The sequence below is a fragment of the Solanum dulcamara genome, chromosome 1 (genome assembly GCF_947179165.1).
Source record: "Solanum dulcamara chromosome 1, daSolDulc1.2, whole genome shotgun sequence".
Lineage (NCBI taxonomy): Eukaryota > Viridiplantae > Streptophyta > Magnoliopsida > Solanales > Solanaceae > Solanum > Solanum dulcamara.
In genome coordinates, this window is record NC_077237.1 from 78,599,910 (window position 1) to 78,621,062 (window position 21,153).

The window sequence follows — 21,153 nt, forward strand, 5'->3', positions numbered from 1 at the left end:
TGGTATGTAACGTTTTCAGGATTCTTGTGAGGTATTCCATGGCCAGAACAAATAGAAATGGTGATAGGGGATCCTCCTGCCTGGCCCCTTTTTTTGCCTGAAAAGGCTTAGAGGTTTTCCCATTGATCATAATTGAATAAGTGACAGTGGGAACTCACTGCATTATCCAGATGACTACCACTGCTGGGAATTTGAGCTCCCATAAGATGCTTTCTAGAAAACTCCATTCCAGGGAATCATATGCCTTCTTCATATCTATCTTTACCATATATCTTGCTGAAATGCCTTTCCTTCCATATCCCATTACTAACTCATGATTCAATATAATATTATTACCAATGGCTCTTCCTGGGACAAAAGCTGATTGATTGTCATCCACAATTGAGTTCATCACCTTCTGCAATCTTCTAGTTAGTACTTTTGATATGATTTTATACATTGTCGTGCAACAAGATATTGGCCTATACTCCCCAATTCTAGTAGGGTGATCTACTTTGGGTGTTAGAGTAACAGATGTGCAATTAATAGGAGTGTACATTTTTCCTGTCTCAAAGAATTTCTGCACTGCATTTGTGATCTCATCTCCCACAACTGTCCAAGTCTTTTTGAAAAAATAGGCATTGAATCAATCATATCCAAGAGCCTTCATATCACTAATGTCCCTAAGGGATAGTGTAATCTCCTCTTTAGTTACTTCAGCTACTAACTGTATTTGTTGATCTCTATTTAGAGTCTGGCCATTTCTCATTATTTCTGCATTTACACTTGGCATACTGGATGCTGGTTTTCCCAATAAATCTTCATAGAATGTCTTAACTTCCCCTTCTATATCTTCATGTGAATATAGAATGATGCCTGCTGCAGTGGCTGCATTTATATTTATAGTCATGTTTTATTTATATAAAAAATAGCCAAAATCATAGAAAATATGCAATGACTATACAATATAGCTTGCTAAAAGTCATAGAAAGTATACATTGACTATACATATAGATTACTTATACATGAGCTATACACTGAATATAGTTTGACTATATATAAAATATATACTGACTATATAGCGAATGACCATTTTTTTTTTGCTGAATAGCCATCTACTGTAATTATCCCTAAAAAAATAGTATAATTACTCAACGCAAAAAAGAGTGGAAAGAGAGAGCGAGATATTATGTAGTTATTTTAAAGTATATGTAGTTATTTTAAAATATAGTGAGATATATACATGATAAGAATGTTTGTCTAATTAGTTAGTGTTTTTTGTTTGATGAATATTTAATGATACTATCAACATTTTACTCATATTGGATTTCACTTATTTCGTAAAAAGTCTACAAAGATGTACTTTTTTATTTAAAAATCCATTTACTTTAGGGATAATTTTTAAACATTATAAAGTCTTTTCATATTTTAAACTTCATTTAGTTAAATTATATCACATAAATTAGAAAAATGAGCATTAAATTATTTTTAAAAACCCAACAATGAATTTTTCAAAATGCTAATATACCTTTGTAGAGGGGAGCCAAGGATTTGAAGACTCTGAGTGCACTAATATTAGCTTAGTTTAGGCATTAGCGAACTTTCAATGATGATTAACAGATTGATCGTTAATGGCCTAAACAATACTGAAAATAGTAAATACAAATATATAGATCAAATACTAGCTCTAAACTAATACTTGAACTTTACTTTGTTATGATATAAGTTTAAGTCTTTAAGGTAATATCTAGATTTTAACTTCCTTAATCCAATCGAGTGTGATATAGCTCAATGGTTAATATTGAATTGTTGTATTGGATGGTCATGAATTCAAATTCTCTTCTTAGTAATTTTTAATGTTATAAATAAGCTCTTTAAATTCAAAACGTATAATAAAAACATTAGTAAAATGAAAATCAGGATCGATCGCCAATCGCATGAATGATGCTTTGACTTTTACTAACGGTCTAAATGCACTTCTTTACTCTTTATGAATGTATCGTTAATTATATTCGAGTTCCTACTAATTTTTTAAAAATATATACATATATATGCAAAGTGAAGAAGCTGATTCTAGTTTTCCATTATGACATGGAAGAAAGGTGGAAAAAAGGTGAGAAGTTACATTTTGAAAAAGAAAAAAAAGGATTATTTTGCTCACAAAAGTCCAACTCTACAACCCACCTATAATATTAGGTCCCATCTTTGATCTATTCAGAACCAACTCATACTAACCCATCCAAAACACCTTTTTGTTTTATTTTTTCAGACTCATCCACCACCCTCTATTCCCCCCCTTCTGTCTGTCAGTCACTGAGGGACCCCTTAATTTCTATTATCCTTAGTTTTAATTTTAAGTTTTTTTATTCCAAAAAGAATGTATAATATTTTTTTATATTCTCTCCGTCTTAAAAAATAATCCCTTTTCTTTTTTGGTAATAATTTAATTTCAACTTTTCACGTATCATATTTAAGGCCACAAGATTAAATGATATTTTGATATATTTGACATAACTTTAATTTAGAACCATAGGATAGAAAAATCTTTTTTATTTTCTTAAACTCTGAGGAAGTACTATTTAATAACTTTTTTTAGTTATAATATTATCATATTAATTTATATGATATAATTTAACTTGATGTAATATTTAAGAAGTAAATTTTTTTTCAAAAAAATTGTGATATAAAATAAGTCATGAATATTTGTGTGATAATTCTTTTTGGGACTAATTAAAAAAATGAGTCATATAAAATCTTAAAATTCAAAAATATTTCTTTATTTTTTAAATAAAAAATGAACAATATACTCTTCAATTTATTTAGCTTAAATATATAGGTCTCCTTAAAAATAGGTACATATATGCTTTACTATTTAACAAATGGTGAATATTTATCTTTTTCATTAATAAATTAAATTACTTAATCTCTTTTTCATTCAGATTTGATCCAAATCTATTTTATGATTGAGTAAAAGAGAGATTTAGTTTTATTTCATTTGATCGAGTTGGGTCGGATCTAAAGGAATAAAACAAATGAATGAGGTAATTTTTGAAGTAACATAACATTTTTGAAATTAAAATAAATTAGTTTTAATTAAATAAATATAGATCTATTATTAAAAATAATAAATATTCCTTATTTATTACATGTCAAAGTACATATGTAAAAAGTATTTTTTTTTTAACGAAGGAATATTCATTCTAAATAGTAAAATTTAGAGATATATTTACCTTTTTTCCATTTTTAAATTCAATATTCAATTAAAGTAAAAACTTAAATTTGGAAAAAGAAGAGAGAGAGGGGAGAGTACCTTATTTTTTTTTTTTTTGATTTTTCATAAAATGTGGATTAAATTTCTGATTAAAGATTAAGGGCCAGTCAATTCCACGTCGGTGTAGAGAGTATCTGATTACTTGTAGACAGTATTTATTTTTTCCTGATTGCCAGCCAACTCTCTTCCCAATTCCCATTTCAAAACAAAAAAGCTTACACCTTTTCAGACCTCCTTTTTGCCTCTTTCTTTAATTCTTTCAACAAAAAAAAATAAAATACAGAAACTCTCCATTAACCTTTTTCCCTATAAGTTAAAGCAAATTGAAGTAAACCACAGAAGAGAGTAGAAGAAACTTCAATCTCTTCTTCTCTATAACTTTTTCAAAACTCTATAGTGAAGAAGTTGCACACTAAAAAAGATGAGGGAGGTATGGACAACGTTGGCATCAATGATGGGTGTATGGGCATTCAGTCAAAGCCTCCTTCAAGTAGTTTTCCCACCGGAAATTCGTTTCGCCATGCTCAAAATCATACATCGCATCTGTAACTGGTTCTCCGCTTATTGTTACTATGATATCACGGAGATCGATGGAGTTAACACCAACGAGCTTTACAACGCTGTTCAGCTTTACCTGAGTAGTTACGCTTCTGTTACGGGAAATCGTTTGAGTTTAACCCGTGGATTGAATTCTAGCAGCATAACTTTTGGGTTGTCGAATAACGATTCTCTCATAGATGCATTTAATGGCGTTAAAGTTCATTGGGAACATGTTGTTACTCCGAGAAATTCACAGACATTTTCATGGCGGCCATTACCGGAGGAGAAAAGGGGTTTTCTACTCCGGGCTAAGAAGAAAGATAAATCAGTTGTGTTGGGTGCTTATCTGGATTTTGTTATGGAAAAAGCAAATGAAATCAGGAGGAAGAATCAGGATCGATTGCTGTATACAAATTCACGTGGAGGTTCACTTGATTCGAGAGGACATCCTTGGGAGTCGGTACCGTTTAAGCATCCGAGTACTTTTGAGACACTTGCTATGGATCCTCAGAAAAAGGCTGAAATTATGGCAGATCTTTTGGATTTTGCGAATGGGGAATCTTTTTATCAGAGAACTGGTAGGGCTTGGAAAAGGGGTTATCTTCTTTATGGACCACCAGGTACAGGCAAGTCAAGTATGATTGCTGCAATGGCTAATTTTCTTGGTTATGATATTTATGATCTTGAATTAACAGAAGTGCATACAAATTCTGAGTTGAGGAAGTTATTGATGAAAACAAGTTCTAAATCGATTATAGTTATTGAAGATATTGATTGTTCAATCAATTTGACTAATCGAAAAAGTAATAATAATACTTGTAGTAATAGTAGCAGGGATAATAACATGAGTTGCAGCAACTACAATGTTTCACTTCCAGGAAGTGGGGTTGGTTGTGGTGGTGGTGGTGGTGGTTCGAATAGTGAAGATGGTGGTGGAAATACTATAACTCTATCCGGTTTGTTAAATTTTACTGATGGTTTATGGTCGTGTTGTGGTAGTGAGAGGATATTCGTTTTCACAACGAATCACATTGAGAAGCTTGATCCAGCGTTGTTAAGGTCTGGACGAATGGACATGCACATCCACATGAGCTATTCGTCATTCGCTGCACTCAAGATTCTGTTGAAGAATTACTTGGGATACAACGAAGACGATGTAGAGAAGCAACTATTAGATCAATTGGAGCAAATGATTGAGCGAGCTGAAATGACACCGGCGGATATAAGTGAAGTGTTGATCAAGAACAGGAGGAATAAAGACAAAGCAGTTTGGGAATTGCTTGAAGCATTGAAGAAAAGGGCTGAGAGGAATGCTAATAACAACAATAATGGAATTAAATCAAGGGAAAACAACACTGTGGAAGATGAGGAGCAAGAGAAAAGGGCATTATTAGTAGAGAGTCCTAATAAAGAAGGTGGTGATGAATTGCAAGAAAAATGTGACAAGGAAAAAGGAGGTCATGATGTCAATGATGATGAAAAGGTACTTTAGTAATAATAATAATACTATAAGGTTAAAAAAAATATGAAAATTTTGATTCTTTAAATCTTTGTGGAGAGGGAAAAGATCAAAGAGACAAGGAAATTTGCTGTTTGAAGAGTACATAATTTACAATTCATGACATGGAAATTTTTGTCAAAGAAGGTAGGGACTTGAGGGTTGGGAAATGAAATGACTGTAAGACAATGGCATTGTTACTATTTTTCTATCTTACTACTGCTTTTGATATTTTGGAACTTGCAAAAATAAATGGGAACCAAAACTAAGTATGATTTGTTGATTTACATGTGGGGTGTTTAGTTATGTTAGTTCATCTTTGTCCCTCTGGAAATGGTTATATAGCATTATGAGTTTTCCTATTTTTGTCCACATGCAACTATTTTCTTGAATAATATTAAGTGGTAATAATGTGATAATGATCCTTCTGTGTGGATGCCATAATTTCTCAAATTTTGTTAGCTGGCTGGGATGTGAACCTCTTGAAGCACATGGGGCTTATGTACTTTTTGATTGAGGAATTTGGGAACTTAAGTTGCCAAACCTTTTACTATAAGTTTCATGTCAATCATTTTGAAAAGGACATGTTTCTTTTGAATTTTGCCAATGAAAGTTACTCTCTCTCAATCCAAAACAGTGATTTTTTAAGTAGGTGTAATGGAGTTATATTTGAAATATATACATATTTTTAGAAATTGAAGTTGTGTTTGAATATAGATTTTATTTGAGAAAAAAGTTTGAAGGGTTGTGAGTAAAAAAATTTCAACTGAGAAACTCGTCTTAAAAAATTGACTTAAAAATCATTCTAATATGTAACCAAACATTGTTTCCAAAAATACTTTTTGAGAAAAAGGAAAAAAAAAAGATTTATGTTCAAATGGGTCCTTAGTTTTTCTTTCGTGATATTTAATAAGTAAGCCAAAAATATTAATTTATTTTTTTAAAATATTTAATCTAGACAAACACCATGCGATGAGGGGTTGGAGGATAATAGGTGGTTAGGGTGACGGCAGAGTGTTGGAGGATAGAAGGAGGATGAGAGGAAACAATGAGTGTGGAAATGAGGAACTTTTTTTTTTATTTTTAAATAATATAATTTTCAAGAAAAAATTATCAATCAAATATGAAAAAATTAGAAATATTGTGCAAATTGTTGTCCTTCAAGCCAAACACAACCTAATTAGTCTAACTTACAATTTTAATTTTGTTTTAAATGATTCACATATTTAGGATTTATATATAATAATACAATAATAACAATTCTATAATACAAAAACTATTAAACATGTATTTGGAAAGCATTTTCCTATTGAAATGAGTACTCTTTTTTCAATCAAATCAAAAGCCTATTTAGGCCAAGGTTCTAAAAAAATAAGTGTTTTTTTAATTAAAAAAAGCTTATTTAATAAAAGCAAGATTTGTTTATTAAATTTTTCTTATTTGATACGTAGAAGTTCGTTTGGTAGAGTGTATAAGAATATTATTGAATATGGTATATTAGCAATATTTACATAAGTAATGCTGATATTAATTATACTTGTATTAGTTATAGTGAAATTATTTCTTACGTAGTGTTTGGTTTGATGTATTAAAAATAATATGCATCGCATAATTTCTAAAAAATTACTTTCTACAAAAAAAACCTCAACAAATATAGTTGAAAGGACGTGGGAAATGTTTTGAGGGATAATTAAGGTTTAATCATGATAATACATGTATTAAAACCCTTTGTATTGCTAATACCATGAATTTTCATTTATTAGTTATACACACCTTAATATCAAATAGAGTGCATAACTAATGTTTACATTAATTATACATTAATTACACAAAGCTAACGCATGCATTGTTTTTTCCAATGCAGTCTACCTAACAACCCCTTTTAAGTGTTACAGAATTTAGAATGAAATTCTTAAATCTTTCCTTACATGAATTACGTAAAGAAATATAATTACTTATTTGAAATTGATTATATACTACTAATATTTAGAACTTTAGAATTAATAAAATGTTTTTTTTTTGGCGAGATTTATGTTTTTGGGGTGGGTTAGTGTTTATGTTGAGTAAGTCAAAAAATGGGTGGGTAAATTTATTTAATTGGTGTCAGAGTTTAAAATTGGATCAGTATAACGCCCCCGTGAAATTTAAATAATTTTTTTTTAAAAAAAATTGGTGTTTACTATTAGTCAAAGGGTATAGTGAGCCAAAAATATAACTAAGGGATATTTTTAGCAAAATAGGTGAATGAAGAGTATCTTTAGATTTTTTGTGATAGTCTGGAGAGATTTTTTTCCCTTTTCCGTATTAAGAAATAGTCATTTAGTTATTTTTCTAATTTTTAAAATTTTAAAATCAACGAACTTTTTGGCGTAATAGATCCTTCATTATTTTAACTATGAAATATAACATATTGACAAAAGAAATAGCTAAAAAATTGAAACTAATATTTATGTTGATATGGTATTATGAGTATATATTTATAAATTGAACACAAGTCTTATATATTGTATATCAAATTTTCGAGCACTTAATTTCAATTTTCATTATGTTAAAGAGTATTTTTTAAAAATAAACTTTCAGTTTATGAAATAGATTCCTTTTGTTATTGTTTAACTTAGAATGATTAGGAGCTCTTTTTCTATTTTGCGTTGATGGAATGTCTCCTCCTATTTTTAGTTTCATATCAACATGTATTCGAGGTGGAAGAAACTGTTTGAGATATAATGTTCCACAAATATTATTGTTTTTTTTTCACTCATCAATATATTTGTTATTTTTGAAATTTATTAGACATTCTTCAACTAATATATAAATCTAAATAAACCACTATTAAGTGATTATTCAATTTTCTAATGTTAATAGAGGCGGATTCAGAATTTTGAATCTCTGGATGCTACTTTAAACAGTAATCTATGACAAAAACTCTAGCGAAACAAGATAATACTTAATATTTATCAGCAAATTTGCATACAAAATTCAGACTTGTTTTTTTTTGACAACCCTTTAAAAAGAGAGCCCTGGTCACTAAACTCCCGCTATGCTAAAACCATCTAGCCAAAGAATTTTCTTGGACTTGTTTTGTTGGTTTAGTTAAGATTTTACTTACAAGAGGTTTAAAGTTCTAATCTACTTATTCACAATTCTTTTTACAATAATTTTTACACCTCACAACAAAGCTTGAACTTGCATCCTTATGGTATTAAACCTGAGCTTTAATAACTAGCACCACAAGACTTATTATTTCTAAGAGTGCTGCATTTAATATTTAGATTTTCCTTATAAATATGTATATAAATATACATGTACATACAAATTTTCAACCAAGATCACTGAATGGTGTGGCACCCTCTTAGATCTACATAGATCCTCCCCTGCTAATGTATGTGAAGAAAGATATATATGAACCGTATGAATGAGACTTCGTGTCAATTACAAGCGAATTTGTAGGCATTTTATTTCTTCTAAATTTTACTTCTATCGATACTATTTATGTTGTTAAGGTACTTATTACATGTTTGTACATATAATGTGTTCAACTTAATACCAGTGCAGAGGTGTGAGAAGTTTGCCATGGATGGTTTCAAAAGAGGTAGGGGTAGGCCGAAGAAATATTGAGAAGAGGTGATTAGACAGGATATGACACAGTTACAGTTTATCGAGAACATAACCTTAGATAGGAGGGTGTGGAGGATCCATATTAGGGTAGAAGGCTAGTACATAGTCTCGTTATTCTTCCATATTAGTAGGCGCATTAGCACACTATAATTTCTCTGTGTCGCTTTCGTTATTTGCGTTATTCGTTATTTACTTTCCCATAATGCTTTGAACTTGTTAGCCTTATCTGACTTCTTTGACCTCTTTTTATGCTTATTTTGAGCCGAGGGTCTCTCGAAAACAGCCGTCTTACCTTGGTAGGAGTAAGGTCTGCGTACACTTTGCCCTCCCCAGACCCCATGTTGTGGAATTTCACTGGGTTGTTGTTGTTGTATATAAACTATTATAAGAAAACAAAAGTTAGTTTCTAATCATAATTTAGAAGAGTTATTTATTAATTTAAATATATTTATGATTTATAATGATAGTAAATAAATCACAGTGTCAAAATATATTAATTTTCGCGACATTATATTTCACATGAATAAACATATGTTGAACTTTAAAGAAAAGTATCAATGGTGTAATAAAACAGACAATAATATATTTAGATATAATATTTACTGATATCATTTAACTAGTTATAATATTTATTTTAATACCAATTGCTACCTTTTTTAGTAATTTATTCTTATAATAATTTTATTGATTAAGATGAGACACACTACATACACTAAACTAGTTTTATAAAACATAAAGAGATCATCTAATTAACATGCAAGTTTCATGTTTTTCTATACTCTCCATGCTTTAATTTATGCGGTATTTTCTTTTCCATTTTTGGAGAGTCACTTTAATTACTTTTTGAAGATAAATTAAATTAGATCAATTTAATATGTTCAAAATGAAATTTAAATATTTTAAAATTATATAAAAAATACTATAAATTGTATTTCTCTTCATACCGATATGACAATAAAATTTATTTAAATTATTAATCAAAATTACATAATTTAAATTTAAAAGATGAAAAGGATCACATAAAATACAAGCAGTAGTAGAATAAGAAAGTAAATCAGAATCCAGAAGAGTATCTTTTGATTTCAATGCATTAATGGGTTTTCTAGTTCTAAAGTTGACATGATTTTGCCTAAATAAAAAGATTTGGGCAGTCAATTTAAAATAATACATTAAGATACAACTATATAAGTTAAGGTAAAAATCTTGTGGAACTTATTAAAGTGCTGCTTAAAGATTTTGTTTAAGCGAAAATAATGGTAATCACTTTTGAAAATATATTAGTGTTTACAAAACCACGACTTTTTCCTAGTAAATTTGGTCCATACCTTGTTTGGAACTAAAAATAATAATTAATCTTTAACTAATGTACCACAATTATTATTATTTTTCATTTTGAAGTGAGTTGAGAGTTTTCTAATTAATATTTTTGTTCAATCTTATTTTTATTTTAGCGGGAGCTTAAGTGCACCGGGCTGCCTTTTTTTTTCTTTTTATTGTCTAGTTATTTTCGAAATTCAGTCTTGTGTTACATTTCACAAAACCTGAAATATTATCGCCTGTGACTATTTGGATTAACTAATTAAAAATAGTTGATAAGCATCGTTTGTTGAAAAATATATATAGGTATTGAAATTGATAATAAATAAATAGTGTGTTTGGTTCAAACAAATGTTGATAAGAATATTTCATGTTAAAATGATTGAAATATTCTGTAAGTTGTTTATAGGAAAATAAATTTAAAAGTATTTTGATGAAAAAAAATATATGAATAACCTAAATAGAATAGAGAGAAAATTTAAAGTGACATTTTTAGGAAGAATGATATTAGAGATAAAATTATAAAATATTTCATCTAATCAAAAGTACTCATAAATGGTAAAATTATCAACTTATGATTTTTAACTGATTTTAACTTATAAATATTTGACTTGTAGAAACTTTTTGGGTTACCAAACACAAATAAATCAAAAAATTCATTTTAACTAATTTTACAAACTTATAAACTTAGCAAATGCCCTCTTGATCATCTTTTATTTTTAATTTCTAGGTATACTGCATTATTTGTCTAAATACATGTAGGTTATTTGCATTTTTTCTCAAATTTTGTGATGTTCTTTAATTCTTATTTTTTTTGCAGACTTGAGATTCTCAAAAACTTATGTCCTACTAACTATAGACATAAGTTCAATTGCGGATAAAAATTAAAAATCAACACATTTAAAAAGTAAAAATTAAAAATCAACTCATTTAAAAGGAAAATATGCAATTTTAATTTGTGAATACTACGTGTTGCTTCAATAATGTATTTCAGTATTTTCAATCATTTAATAGCAGTGATAGTAACAGAGACAAGACTTTCAACAACAAAAAAAAAGTTCTATCATCTATTATATATACATAATTTTTTTCTAATTAGTTTTTTCATAAATCTAAATGTGATTAATTTTGGGATGTTCTTTTATTATAATTTCTTTCCTGTACCTAACTCCATATTTGCGGTTGAGTTAGTCTTCGTTGGGAAAAAGGACATAATTTCAGGTAAAATTAATGCGGTCTGATTTGGATTATAATTATTAAATAAATAAAACTAAGAGAAGAATAATTGGATGATGACAGTACGATTTAAAACTTGTAGGGGCCTAATGGATGTCCACTTTAGTGTAATTATTTTAATCAAATATTTTTTGTATTTGAATTTTTGTGCCACATGTTGGAGTCAGGTTTGGATTTTTCCTAGAATAAGTTGAGTTATATTGGCAAATATGATTTCGTTTTCATGCATATCTACAAAAATAAATAATAATGACTTCAATTATGACTAAAAATGTATCCCATGTTGTCTCCTTGTGCCAATTAGAGATAAGTTCAATCATCTTTTGGTTTACCAAATTGCGCTGTCAAGTCGAAGTCACCTTACAATAACTGATATATGTATACTTTTATAATGTAACTAGTGAAGGTTAGCAAGGTGCCCAATCAATATATATATATATTTTTTATATTATTTATGTCATATTATTTGTAAAGTTCATTGACGTTGAAAAAATATATGATAATTTTTAATGAGGTTTTATAGAGATGTTTGAAAGTAAAAGTGTATTTATAATTTATATTACGGTGGTCAAGAACATGTATGATGGAACTAGGATTAAGTGAGGACAATTAGTGAAGACTCAAAGCACTTCACAATAGTCGTGATGAGGTTGCACTAGGATCAACTCTTAGTCTGATTTATTTGCCTTAATGATGAATGAACTGAGACGATATATCCAAGGAGAGATGTCAAGGTGTATGTTGTTTGCTGATGACATAATTTTGATTGACGAGATTCGTGGTGGAGTTAACGATAGGGTGGAGATGTAGAGACATACCCTAGATTTAAATGATTCAAGTTGAGCAAGATCATGACAGATGTAAAGATATGACACATAGACCTAACTCAACCCCAAAAGCTATCTCATGAGGGGAGGATTGTCCAAGTTCATATAAGTAATCCAATTTTCCATCCCTCTATCGATGTGGGAATTCTTAACACTCCTCCGCACGCCTAGACTTCAATTGGAGCATGGACACTATAATATGGGGTCCCAACATCGGTGAACAAAGAATTGGGATGGGTCTGGCTCTGATATCATGTAAAGATATGACATCTAGACTTAACTCAACCCCAAAAGCTAGCTCATGAGGGGAGAATTGTCAAGTCCATATAAGGAATCCAATTTCCCATCCCTTTAGCGATGTGGAAATTCTTAACAACAGAGTACTTGGAGTGCAAGACCAGTAATGTAACTCACGAGGCAAATTTGAAAGTGAGGATTAATAAACAAGTCATCTCGAAGAAAAGAAGTTTCAAGTATCTTGGATATATAATCCAAGAAAATAGAAAGATCAACGATGATATTTCATACAATATTAAAGTAGGATGAATGAAATGGAGGCTCGCATCCGACGTTTTGTGTGATAAAAATTTGTCATCAAGATTTAAAAGTAGATTCCATAAAGTGATTGTCAAACCAGTTATGTTGTATATGTTAAGAATGAAGATATTTGGGACAATGAGAGTGACCCCAGTGTGGATAAGATGGGGGAGGCGAGACTCAGATCGATGGTTCAGACATGTGAAAAAGAGATACACTAATGCCCAGTGAGGAATTGCGAAAGATTGAAAATGATGGATATGGAGAGCGGTAGAAGAAGACCAAAGAAATATTGGAGAGAAGTGATTAGATAGGACATGACATCATCTACCGAAGAAGTATTGGGGCGAGGGATTAGATAGGACATGACGTACTTATAACTTATCAAGAACATGATGTTGACACCCAATTTTGGCCCTCCACAACACAAGTTAACTATCGAGCTTCTTCAATTTCAAACAATTTTAAAATAATTAGGTTTTATAAAATACAATTATTTTCAAGTATATTTGTCATTTTTATAATTTTTAAATAATTTATACGGTCTTATATAATTATTCATATAATTATAATTATTTATATAATTGACTTTTAGGAATATTCAAAATTGATCTTAAAAAGGTTTGAATTTTTATTAATTATTTCGTAAATTAGTAGCTTTTATTTTCGAATTGATTAGTTTATAATTAGGTTAATTATTTTATTTTTGTTAGAATTAAGAACTTGTTATTTAATTAGTGTTAATTCGTCCTATTTAAATGTTAGCCGAATCCCCTATTTAAATTCAACCTGACTAAATTCTTAATTCAATGAAAATGGTTAATTTCTTAATTCAATTGACTATAATTAAAATTTATATGGTCATTAGTTAAATTGCAATCCTAACCAATTGTTTCTGCCCAAAACCCAACCCAATTACCTACACCTATATTACAAAATCCATTTTAACCCACTAACTTTAAAGAGAAATTTACATAAATGTACTACATTAAGAAAATATTACATTTATAGTAATATTTTTTTTTTCATTGAACACTTATAATACAATTTTAATACATATTAGCAAGAATAATTTATAAAACTCATATAATACAATTTTAATACATATTAGCAAGAATAATTTATAAAACTCATATAATATAAATTTTATTCATGAATAATATATTTATCACATACTTTAATACACTTATAATACATTGTGTCAATTTATTATCAAACAAGTATAATATATATTTAAAACACTTATAATACATTTATATTGCATGCATAATTCACTTTTAATACATTACAGATATATCATAATATTGCCACATATTATTATAAATAATAATAAATAAATAAAATCGCTAAAATCAATAATTATTTATTAAAAAAAAATTCCTAGTAATTTTTCCTCATACTAACCTACCCAATCATACAACTACAACAAGCCAACACATGGCAATTCCATGTCACCCCCACGGACCCCACCTATAATTTCTACAACCTACAGCAATACTACATACAATACACTTTCACTAACTAAATGACCCAAGTTCTTAATATTCATACAATTAATTCCCAACATCGCGTACACCACCAGTACAAAACCCCTATACATATACCACCGATACAGTACATACGCCTCGTCTTCTCCCTCAAATATGATTAATCGTATATTTTTAAAAGACTTAATCACTTTCAATTTATTTCGAACTGTTTAAGTTAAGGTTTTTTTTTTGCCTTAAAAACTCAAAAAATGTTCTTTTACTTAATTATTTTCTCAAAATTAGTTAAATATTTTTTAAATCGTCGGACAACTGGATGTTAACAACCACTTTGAATGCTAACATCTTCTCAAAGTGAAAATTTGAACCCCTTACCCTTTTCTCTAAATTTTTAAGGTTAAATCTGTTTAAGTTTTCTTAATTTCTTTTAAAAATTAAGTGGCTTTTCTCCTTCATTTGTTTCAGCAGGGCTGTTTCATTGCTGTATTTCCTTTCCATACTTATTTTCATTATGCTTTACTTGAGCCAATAATCTATTAAAAACAATATCTCTATCTTCACAAAATATAATATGAATAGGTTGTATACACATCACTCTCTCCAAACCTCAAATATGAAATAATACTTAATATAAGTTTTTCTTTTTCTAATAGCTCCAATGTTGAAAGAATCTTTTTGGACTTTCATCTTTCATGTAGGACTACTTTCTTTAGGCCAAGTACTATATTCCAATCAGCGTCCCCCAAGTACTATATTCCAATCAGCGCCCCCCCCCCCCCCCAAAAAAAAAATGATTATGAATTTGATAAAGTTAGTAGTAATATATTTTAAATCCGAGTATTATATTTTGAAAGCTATTTATGCGTAGTGTCGATTTGTTTTTTGTTTTTTTTGGGTTGCATGTCTTGATATGATTTACCTTCATATTTTGCATAAAGTGAATTTTCAGTAGGTGAGGAATAAAATGATGTCTAATTGTTTAATATTGGGCAATTTACAAGCATATACAACACTCAATAATTATAAAGCGTACACAAATCTTATCCTGACTTTGTCGTGTAGAGATGATGTTTAAGATAGTAACAAGTTTGAAAAAAATGCAAGAATCAAAAGCTATATTAAAAATCTTGAAGAAAGAAAAGTACTAACAACAACACTCGTAATAGATTCAAGTATATAAGATATACTAGCATAATAATAATAATAATAATACCGGTAAGGAAATAAATAGGTGCTTCAGACTAGAACCTTCCTCTACCACCGGATGCCAAGTTAGCATCATTCATGCAATTATATTCTTGTTAGAGAGAAGATAAAAATGATTGGAATCATAAAGCCAACAACTGCAAGCATGACTTAGGATGGACATTAAAAATTGGATGAGTTATAGCAATACATAAAGAGACAGAATATGATAGGCACAACCCAACAACATCGATAACAGCATATCCAGTGTAATCTCAAATGCCACATGAATGTTCATGTGAGATTTTGTGACGCTTAATTAAATCAGTGCAAGAGAACATACTCTTCCTCCAGCGTTTACTTGAGACTGTTCCCTACATCAATTACAAAGCGATATTTGACGTCCTTCTTTATTAACCTTTCGAGTGCCTCATTGGCATATTGAATGGGGACTATCTCAATATCTGGATAAATTTTGTGGGAATCACAGAAATCCAGCATTTCTTGTGTCTGCTTTGTTCCACCAGTTAGACTCCCAACGATGCTCTTAATACCTGCCAGAAACGAGAGTCATTTTAGCCGAGTACAACATATAGAACACAAGCTTCAAATTGTGAGCAGATAAAATAATACCGAGGACTAAGTTTCCTGGAATAAATTTCACTTCGCTTGGGAAGCCAACCAGAACAAGAACACCAGCAGTCTTTAACAGCGATAAGTATGTGTCAAATGGAATATCTCCAGAAGCGGTGTTGATAATGAAGTCAAATGAATTACTCAGCGCCTGTAACAATGTAAAAGATCAATCACAACATCAGGTTATAGTATTTTCTATGATATCTTGATGACTGACATCATACCGTCATCTGCTGTTCATCCGATGAGATTACAAACTTGTCCGCTCCAAGAAGCTTTAACGCCTCTTCTCTCTTAGATATACTTGTACTGAATACTGTTACATTCAATCCAAAAGCCTTTCCAAACTTCACTGCTAAGTGACCTAGACCACCTAATCCAACCACACCTAGAGATTTTCCAGGTTGGTTCATGTTATGTCTTATCATCGGAGTATAAACAGTAATTCCAGCACATAGTAAAGGTGCTGCAGATGCAAGCGGGTAAGTTTCAGGTATTCTAAAGCAGTACCTGTACATATAAGCAACATATTTCAATCAGTATACTATATACTACCTATTTTTAAAGACCATTTGGTCCACATAGGGTATAGATCAGGGGACGTTGGAATGAGCTAGTGGGGTGAGAATAACACATAATTTGTCAGAGTTGGATATATTAACCTTTCATTAACGACAATGTAACTGGAGTATCCCCCTTTCGTAACTGTACCATCCATGTCTATACCATCAAAAGTGTATATCGCTCCTTTTGAGCAATGAACCTCTAATCTTTCAATACAATATTCACATTCCTTGCATGAATTAACATATGTTCCAACTCCAACATTGTTGCCAACTTTGAAGTGCTTAACATCGGCACCAACCTCTCTCACAGTTCCCGTAATTTCATGCCTGACAGTCATGAAAAGATTAAATGAGGCAATATAAAATATAAGGACAATAACTACTCAATGCCAATCTATGTGGAAATTTCACAATATGTAAATGAGAGAATATTTATCCTGGCATCAAATAATATCTGAAATCAAGCTTCGCACCCTGGCACTAGAGGATATTTTGAAGTTCCAAGTTTATTCCTGGTCCAGACAACGTCAGCGAAACAAATTCCACAAAATGCAATGTCTAGCAGAATGTCATCACTGCCGACTGCCCTGTGGTAAGTAAAATAAAATTTTAGCAGAAGATAACTAGCTGCAACTTAAAATAACTCGAGAAGTAGAATCAAATCAATGGTTCAACCATTTAAAGTTAGTCAATGATCATGTAATCCAAAGTGGAGAAATAGAACAGTCCTTGTCAGATGATGAAAACGCCACCAAAAGAAAAGAAAATGAAGCATCACAAAAGTGCATTCAATACTTGCACACTGTAAATGTACCTCCGGCTGAATTCATAAGGTGAAAGAACTCCTGACGGATCTCTCGCTGCCCAACCAAGGCAATTCTCGTTTGCACTTGCAGAAGCCATTATAATTATTCTGCATTAAGAATGCAATACAGAAGTAAGAATAATGTAATAGCAGAAAAGCTTAGCATTGTGTATTTGTGAAGTTTGTTACTCCTTTACCACAAGCTATATAACTTTACAGCTTTGTTGATAAACTTGAATGTCATTATAGCTTTTCTAGGACTGTCTGAGTATGTTAGGAAGAAATGGAATCATATATTCATCCATCAAGAACTCTCATGTACAAAAGATGAAAATATTATCGAAGATGAGAATTGTTGAGATGGACGCATGGGCATGTTGTTGTTGTTGATATCTAAGACATAGTGAGAGTTGCTTCGGTGGAGGACAAGATGGGGTAAGCAAGGCTGAAATGGTTCGAGCATGTGATGAGGAGATGCACATATGCTCCAGTGCAAAGGCATGAGAGGTTGGCTGTGGATGGTCTTAGGAAAGTTAGAGGTAGACTAAAGAAGTATTAAAGATAGGTGATTAGACAGGACATGGTGCAATTTCAACTTACCGAGGTCCGTCCTTAGGTAGGAGGTTGTAGAGGACATGGATTAGGGTAGAAGATTAGTAGGTAGGAGTGCATTATCTTGCCATTCATCCATACTAGTAGTTGTATTATTATTATAGTTTTTTGTCGTTGCTTTTGTACCTATCTATTGTTTCTTGAACTTTGACTATCATATTATTGTCAGTACTATTTGTTATTACATAACTTCTTTTTCTGACTGCTCTGGACGATTTTTCTTGAATTAAGGTTCTATCAGAAACAATGTTTCTCTATGTTTGAGATAGAAATAAGGTGCACGTACACTATTCTACCCTCCCAAATGGCCAGACCCCACTTCGTGGGACTACACTTGCACAGTGTAATACCCTCCCAAACGGCCAAACTTCTTTTTCTGACTGCTTTGGACTTTTTTCTTGATTTGAGGTTCTATCAGAAACAATTTAGCAATCTATGAGATAGAAATAATGTCTATGTACGCTCTATTCTACCCTCCCCTCCCAAACAGCCAGATCCCACTCCGTGCTACTACACTAATCCAGATTTGCGCCACTTTGGGGTAAAGCTGCTCACTAACAAAGATCCAAATCATTATTCAGAAGTAAATTTGACCAACTTACAGAGCTAAAACTCAGATTTAGGTTAATTTATTTTTCCAAAAAATATACAAAATTTACCTTCTAAATGCAAAAACCTTATAAGATTTGTTCTAATTGACTATGAAACTTTTAAAAATACAGAAAAAAAATTAAAAATTTGAGACATACAACAGATCGTTAAATTATTCTTCAATAAAAAGAGAATTTTGGTACAGTTGATTCCAAATACAGATTGTAAGTAATCATCAAGATATTAACAGTGTGACATTCATAATTAAAAATAGAATAAACCTGGAAGGGAAGACGAACAGGGAAGAGATAGAACTAACCAACAGCTCCCAATAAAAGTTACCGCAAATGGAAAATGAAAAAGTTAATCATCATACAATATAGTCAGGGACTTCTAATATAATAGGATACATGTTTGAATGAATTTATTTTAAATAATTATAAGTTGAAAACTGTAGTTAAAAAAAATAAGTAGGTTCAGCTTAATTTTTTTTTGATTTATAAGCTGTTTTCAATTTATAAGCTGCTTAAAATAAGTTAATTCAAACAAACTCAATTATGTATTGAAGCTTATTTTAAGCACAAAATGACTTTAAATTGGTCAGCTAAACATTCAAAAAAGTTGAATACAGATAAGCCAAATCAAACGGGCTCTAAATAAATTATCTTTTTTCTCAATAATTATTTATCCTAAAATTTAGGATTTTGAAATTAATTAAAATTATATTTATTAAATTTTTATTTATTTATAACATATAAAACTCTTAAAATTTACTTTACTTTTCAAATCAAACTATATGAACTTTGATTAACATTTTAAAGTGTATTTTTTCATCATAATTTGTAGTGGTTTTTGAATAGTTTTTGAATGTCCAAATTTTATTTTTAAAATATCGGATTTATGTAATTTAATTAGCATTGACTCTAAAAACCGTAACGTCACAACTAAAAAGGAATAGGGGATAGTATTTTGAAGGCAAATTATTTTTGGAGGACTTCAATCATTTCACTACAGCTAGAGGCGACAAATGATTGGATTGAATCGGAATTGAATAGATTGGATCGGATTTGGATGGATTGAATATGGATTGAGCCAAAATGGACTAGATTACAATCCACCCATATAAAATATGGGTAAATATGAATTTGGTCAAATATAGTTTGGATAAAATAGTTCTAATCCACTTTAATCTCCTAAAACCAAAAAACATTAAATCAAAGCAAAATTGTTAATGCTCTAACCCTACAACCCTCAAACTATCCCTAAATTGTTATTTTTTAAACAATTAATTTTTCATACAAAAACGAAATTTAATTTTTCTTCTACCCATCACCCCCACCCCTATCCCATCCCACACCCACCAACCCATCAACCAATTTTTTTTCCCACCCCAGCCTCCCTCTGACCACTTACGCCCACCTACTCAACATTTTTTTTTTAGAATTAAAATAATTTCTTAAAAAATCAATTGACCCTCTCTCCACTCTATCCCCATTGGACCCTCTACCCCACCCCACCCCAATTTTTTAAAAAATTTTAAAAAGTTAATTTTTTTGCCCCCCCGCATACCCCTACCCCCACCCCCATCCCCACCCCAATTTTTTTAAAAAAAATTGATTTTTTTGGCCCCCACCTGGACCCTCTACCCTCATGATAGAATTATTATTTTTCAGTCTAGAATTTGTTGACTTAACTTTTTCTATAAAAATTACTTGCTTAGATATCTTATGAGTTGTTTGATTTGATAACAATTTATGATGAAATTGATTAATGATTATGGAGAAATTAATTATGCTGGAATTAATTTGGATGAGATTCACTACTAAAAATTTGCTAACAACAACGGACGAAAAAGCAACGGACTGCGTCGCTCATACACGTCCATAGTTTTTAAATTTTATTTTTCTTTTTTTATAAAAAATGACGGACAATGACTCTATGTCCGTCGCTTTTTGGGCAGATTTTTACGCCAAATATATATGTAATTAATAAATAATTATTTAATATAAGTAGTGATGTCGTCCGTTGCTTTTAATAAAAAATAATTATTTATAAATTAATTATTTATGACGCCGTCCGTCGCTTTTAATTAATTTTAATTTATAAATATATATTTTTAAAAAGCGACGGACAGCGTCGGTGTATCCGTCGCTTCAAGTCAAAATGTTTGGTCAAATATTTTAATTTTGCGACGTACAGGGTCGCCTAGTCTAGTCGCTTTTAAAAATATATTTGACCAATATTTTGACTAAAATAGTAACGGACTAAGCGACATAGTTCATCGCTTTTATTAAAATATTTGATATCTAGTGACGGGAAAAGACTCACTTTTCCCCTTTCTTTTTCTGTCTTCTTCTCTCTTGAAAATTCCACCCACCACGACTCAACCTCCCCCGCCTGTCGCGTTGCTCTTCGTTGTCCCTCTCCGAGGTGCTATCGTTGTCGCCTACC

General features: G+C 30.6%; 2 protein-coding genes across 3 annotated transcripts; one reads left to right on the forward strand and one right to left on the reverse strand.

Annotated features, from left to right (window-relative positions):
- Positions 1-3,432: 3,432 nt before the first annotated feature.
- LOC129872672 (AAA-ATPase At5g57480) lies at positions 3,433-5,650 on the forward strand. Its single transcript, XM_055947624.1, has one exon. The coding sequence runs from the start codon at positions 3,672-3,674 to the stop codon at positions 5,280-5,282; it is 1,611 nt and encodes a 536-aa protein (XP_055803599.1). The 5' UTR covers positions 3,433-3,671; the 3' UTR covers positions 5,283-5,650.
- Positions 5,651-15,651: 10,001 nt separating this feature from the next.
- On the reverse strand, positions 15,652-19,091 carry LOC129872757 (probable cinnamyl alcohol dehydrogenase 1). 2 transcript variants are annotated; one of them, XM_055947741.1, is made up of 7 exons: positions 19,022-19,091; positions 17,509-17,607; positions 17,168-17,281; positions 16,791-17,021; positions 16,353-16,638; positions 16,126-16,276; positions 15,652-16,046 (listed from the first exon to the last, which is right to left on the reverse strand). In XM_055947741.1, exons 2-7 carry the CDS (start codon positions 17,595-17,597, stop codon positions 15,850-15,852), a joined length of 1,068 nt encoding a protein of 355 aa, XP_055803716.1. In that variant the 5' UTR covers positions 17,598-17,607; positions 19,022-19,091; the 3' UTR covers positions 15,652-15,849. The 2 variants fall into 2 exon arrangements, with proteins under 2 accessions (XP_055803716.1, XP_055803648.1); XM_055947673.1 differs by having other exon boundaries at positions 18,984-19,085.
- Between the last annotated feature and the right edge of the window lie 2,062 nt (positions 19,092-21,153).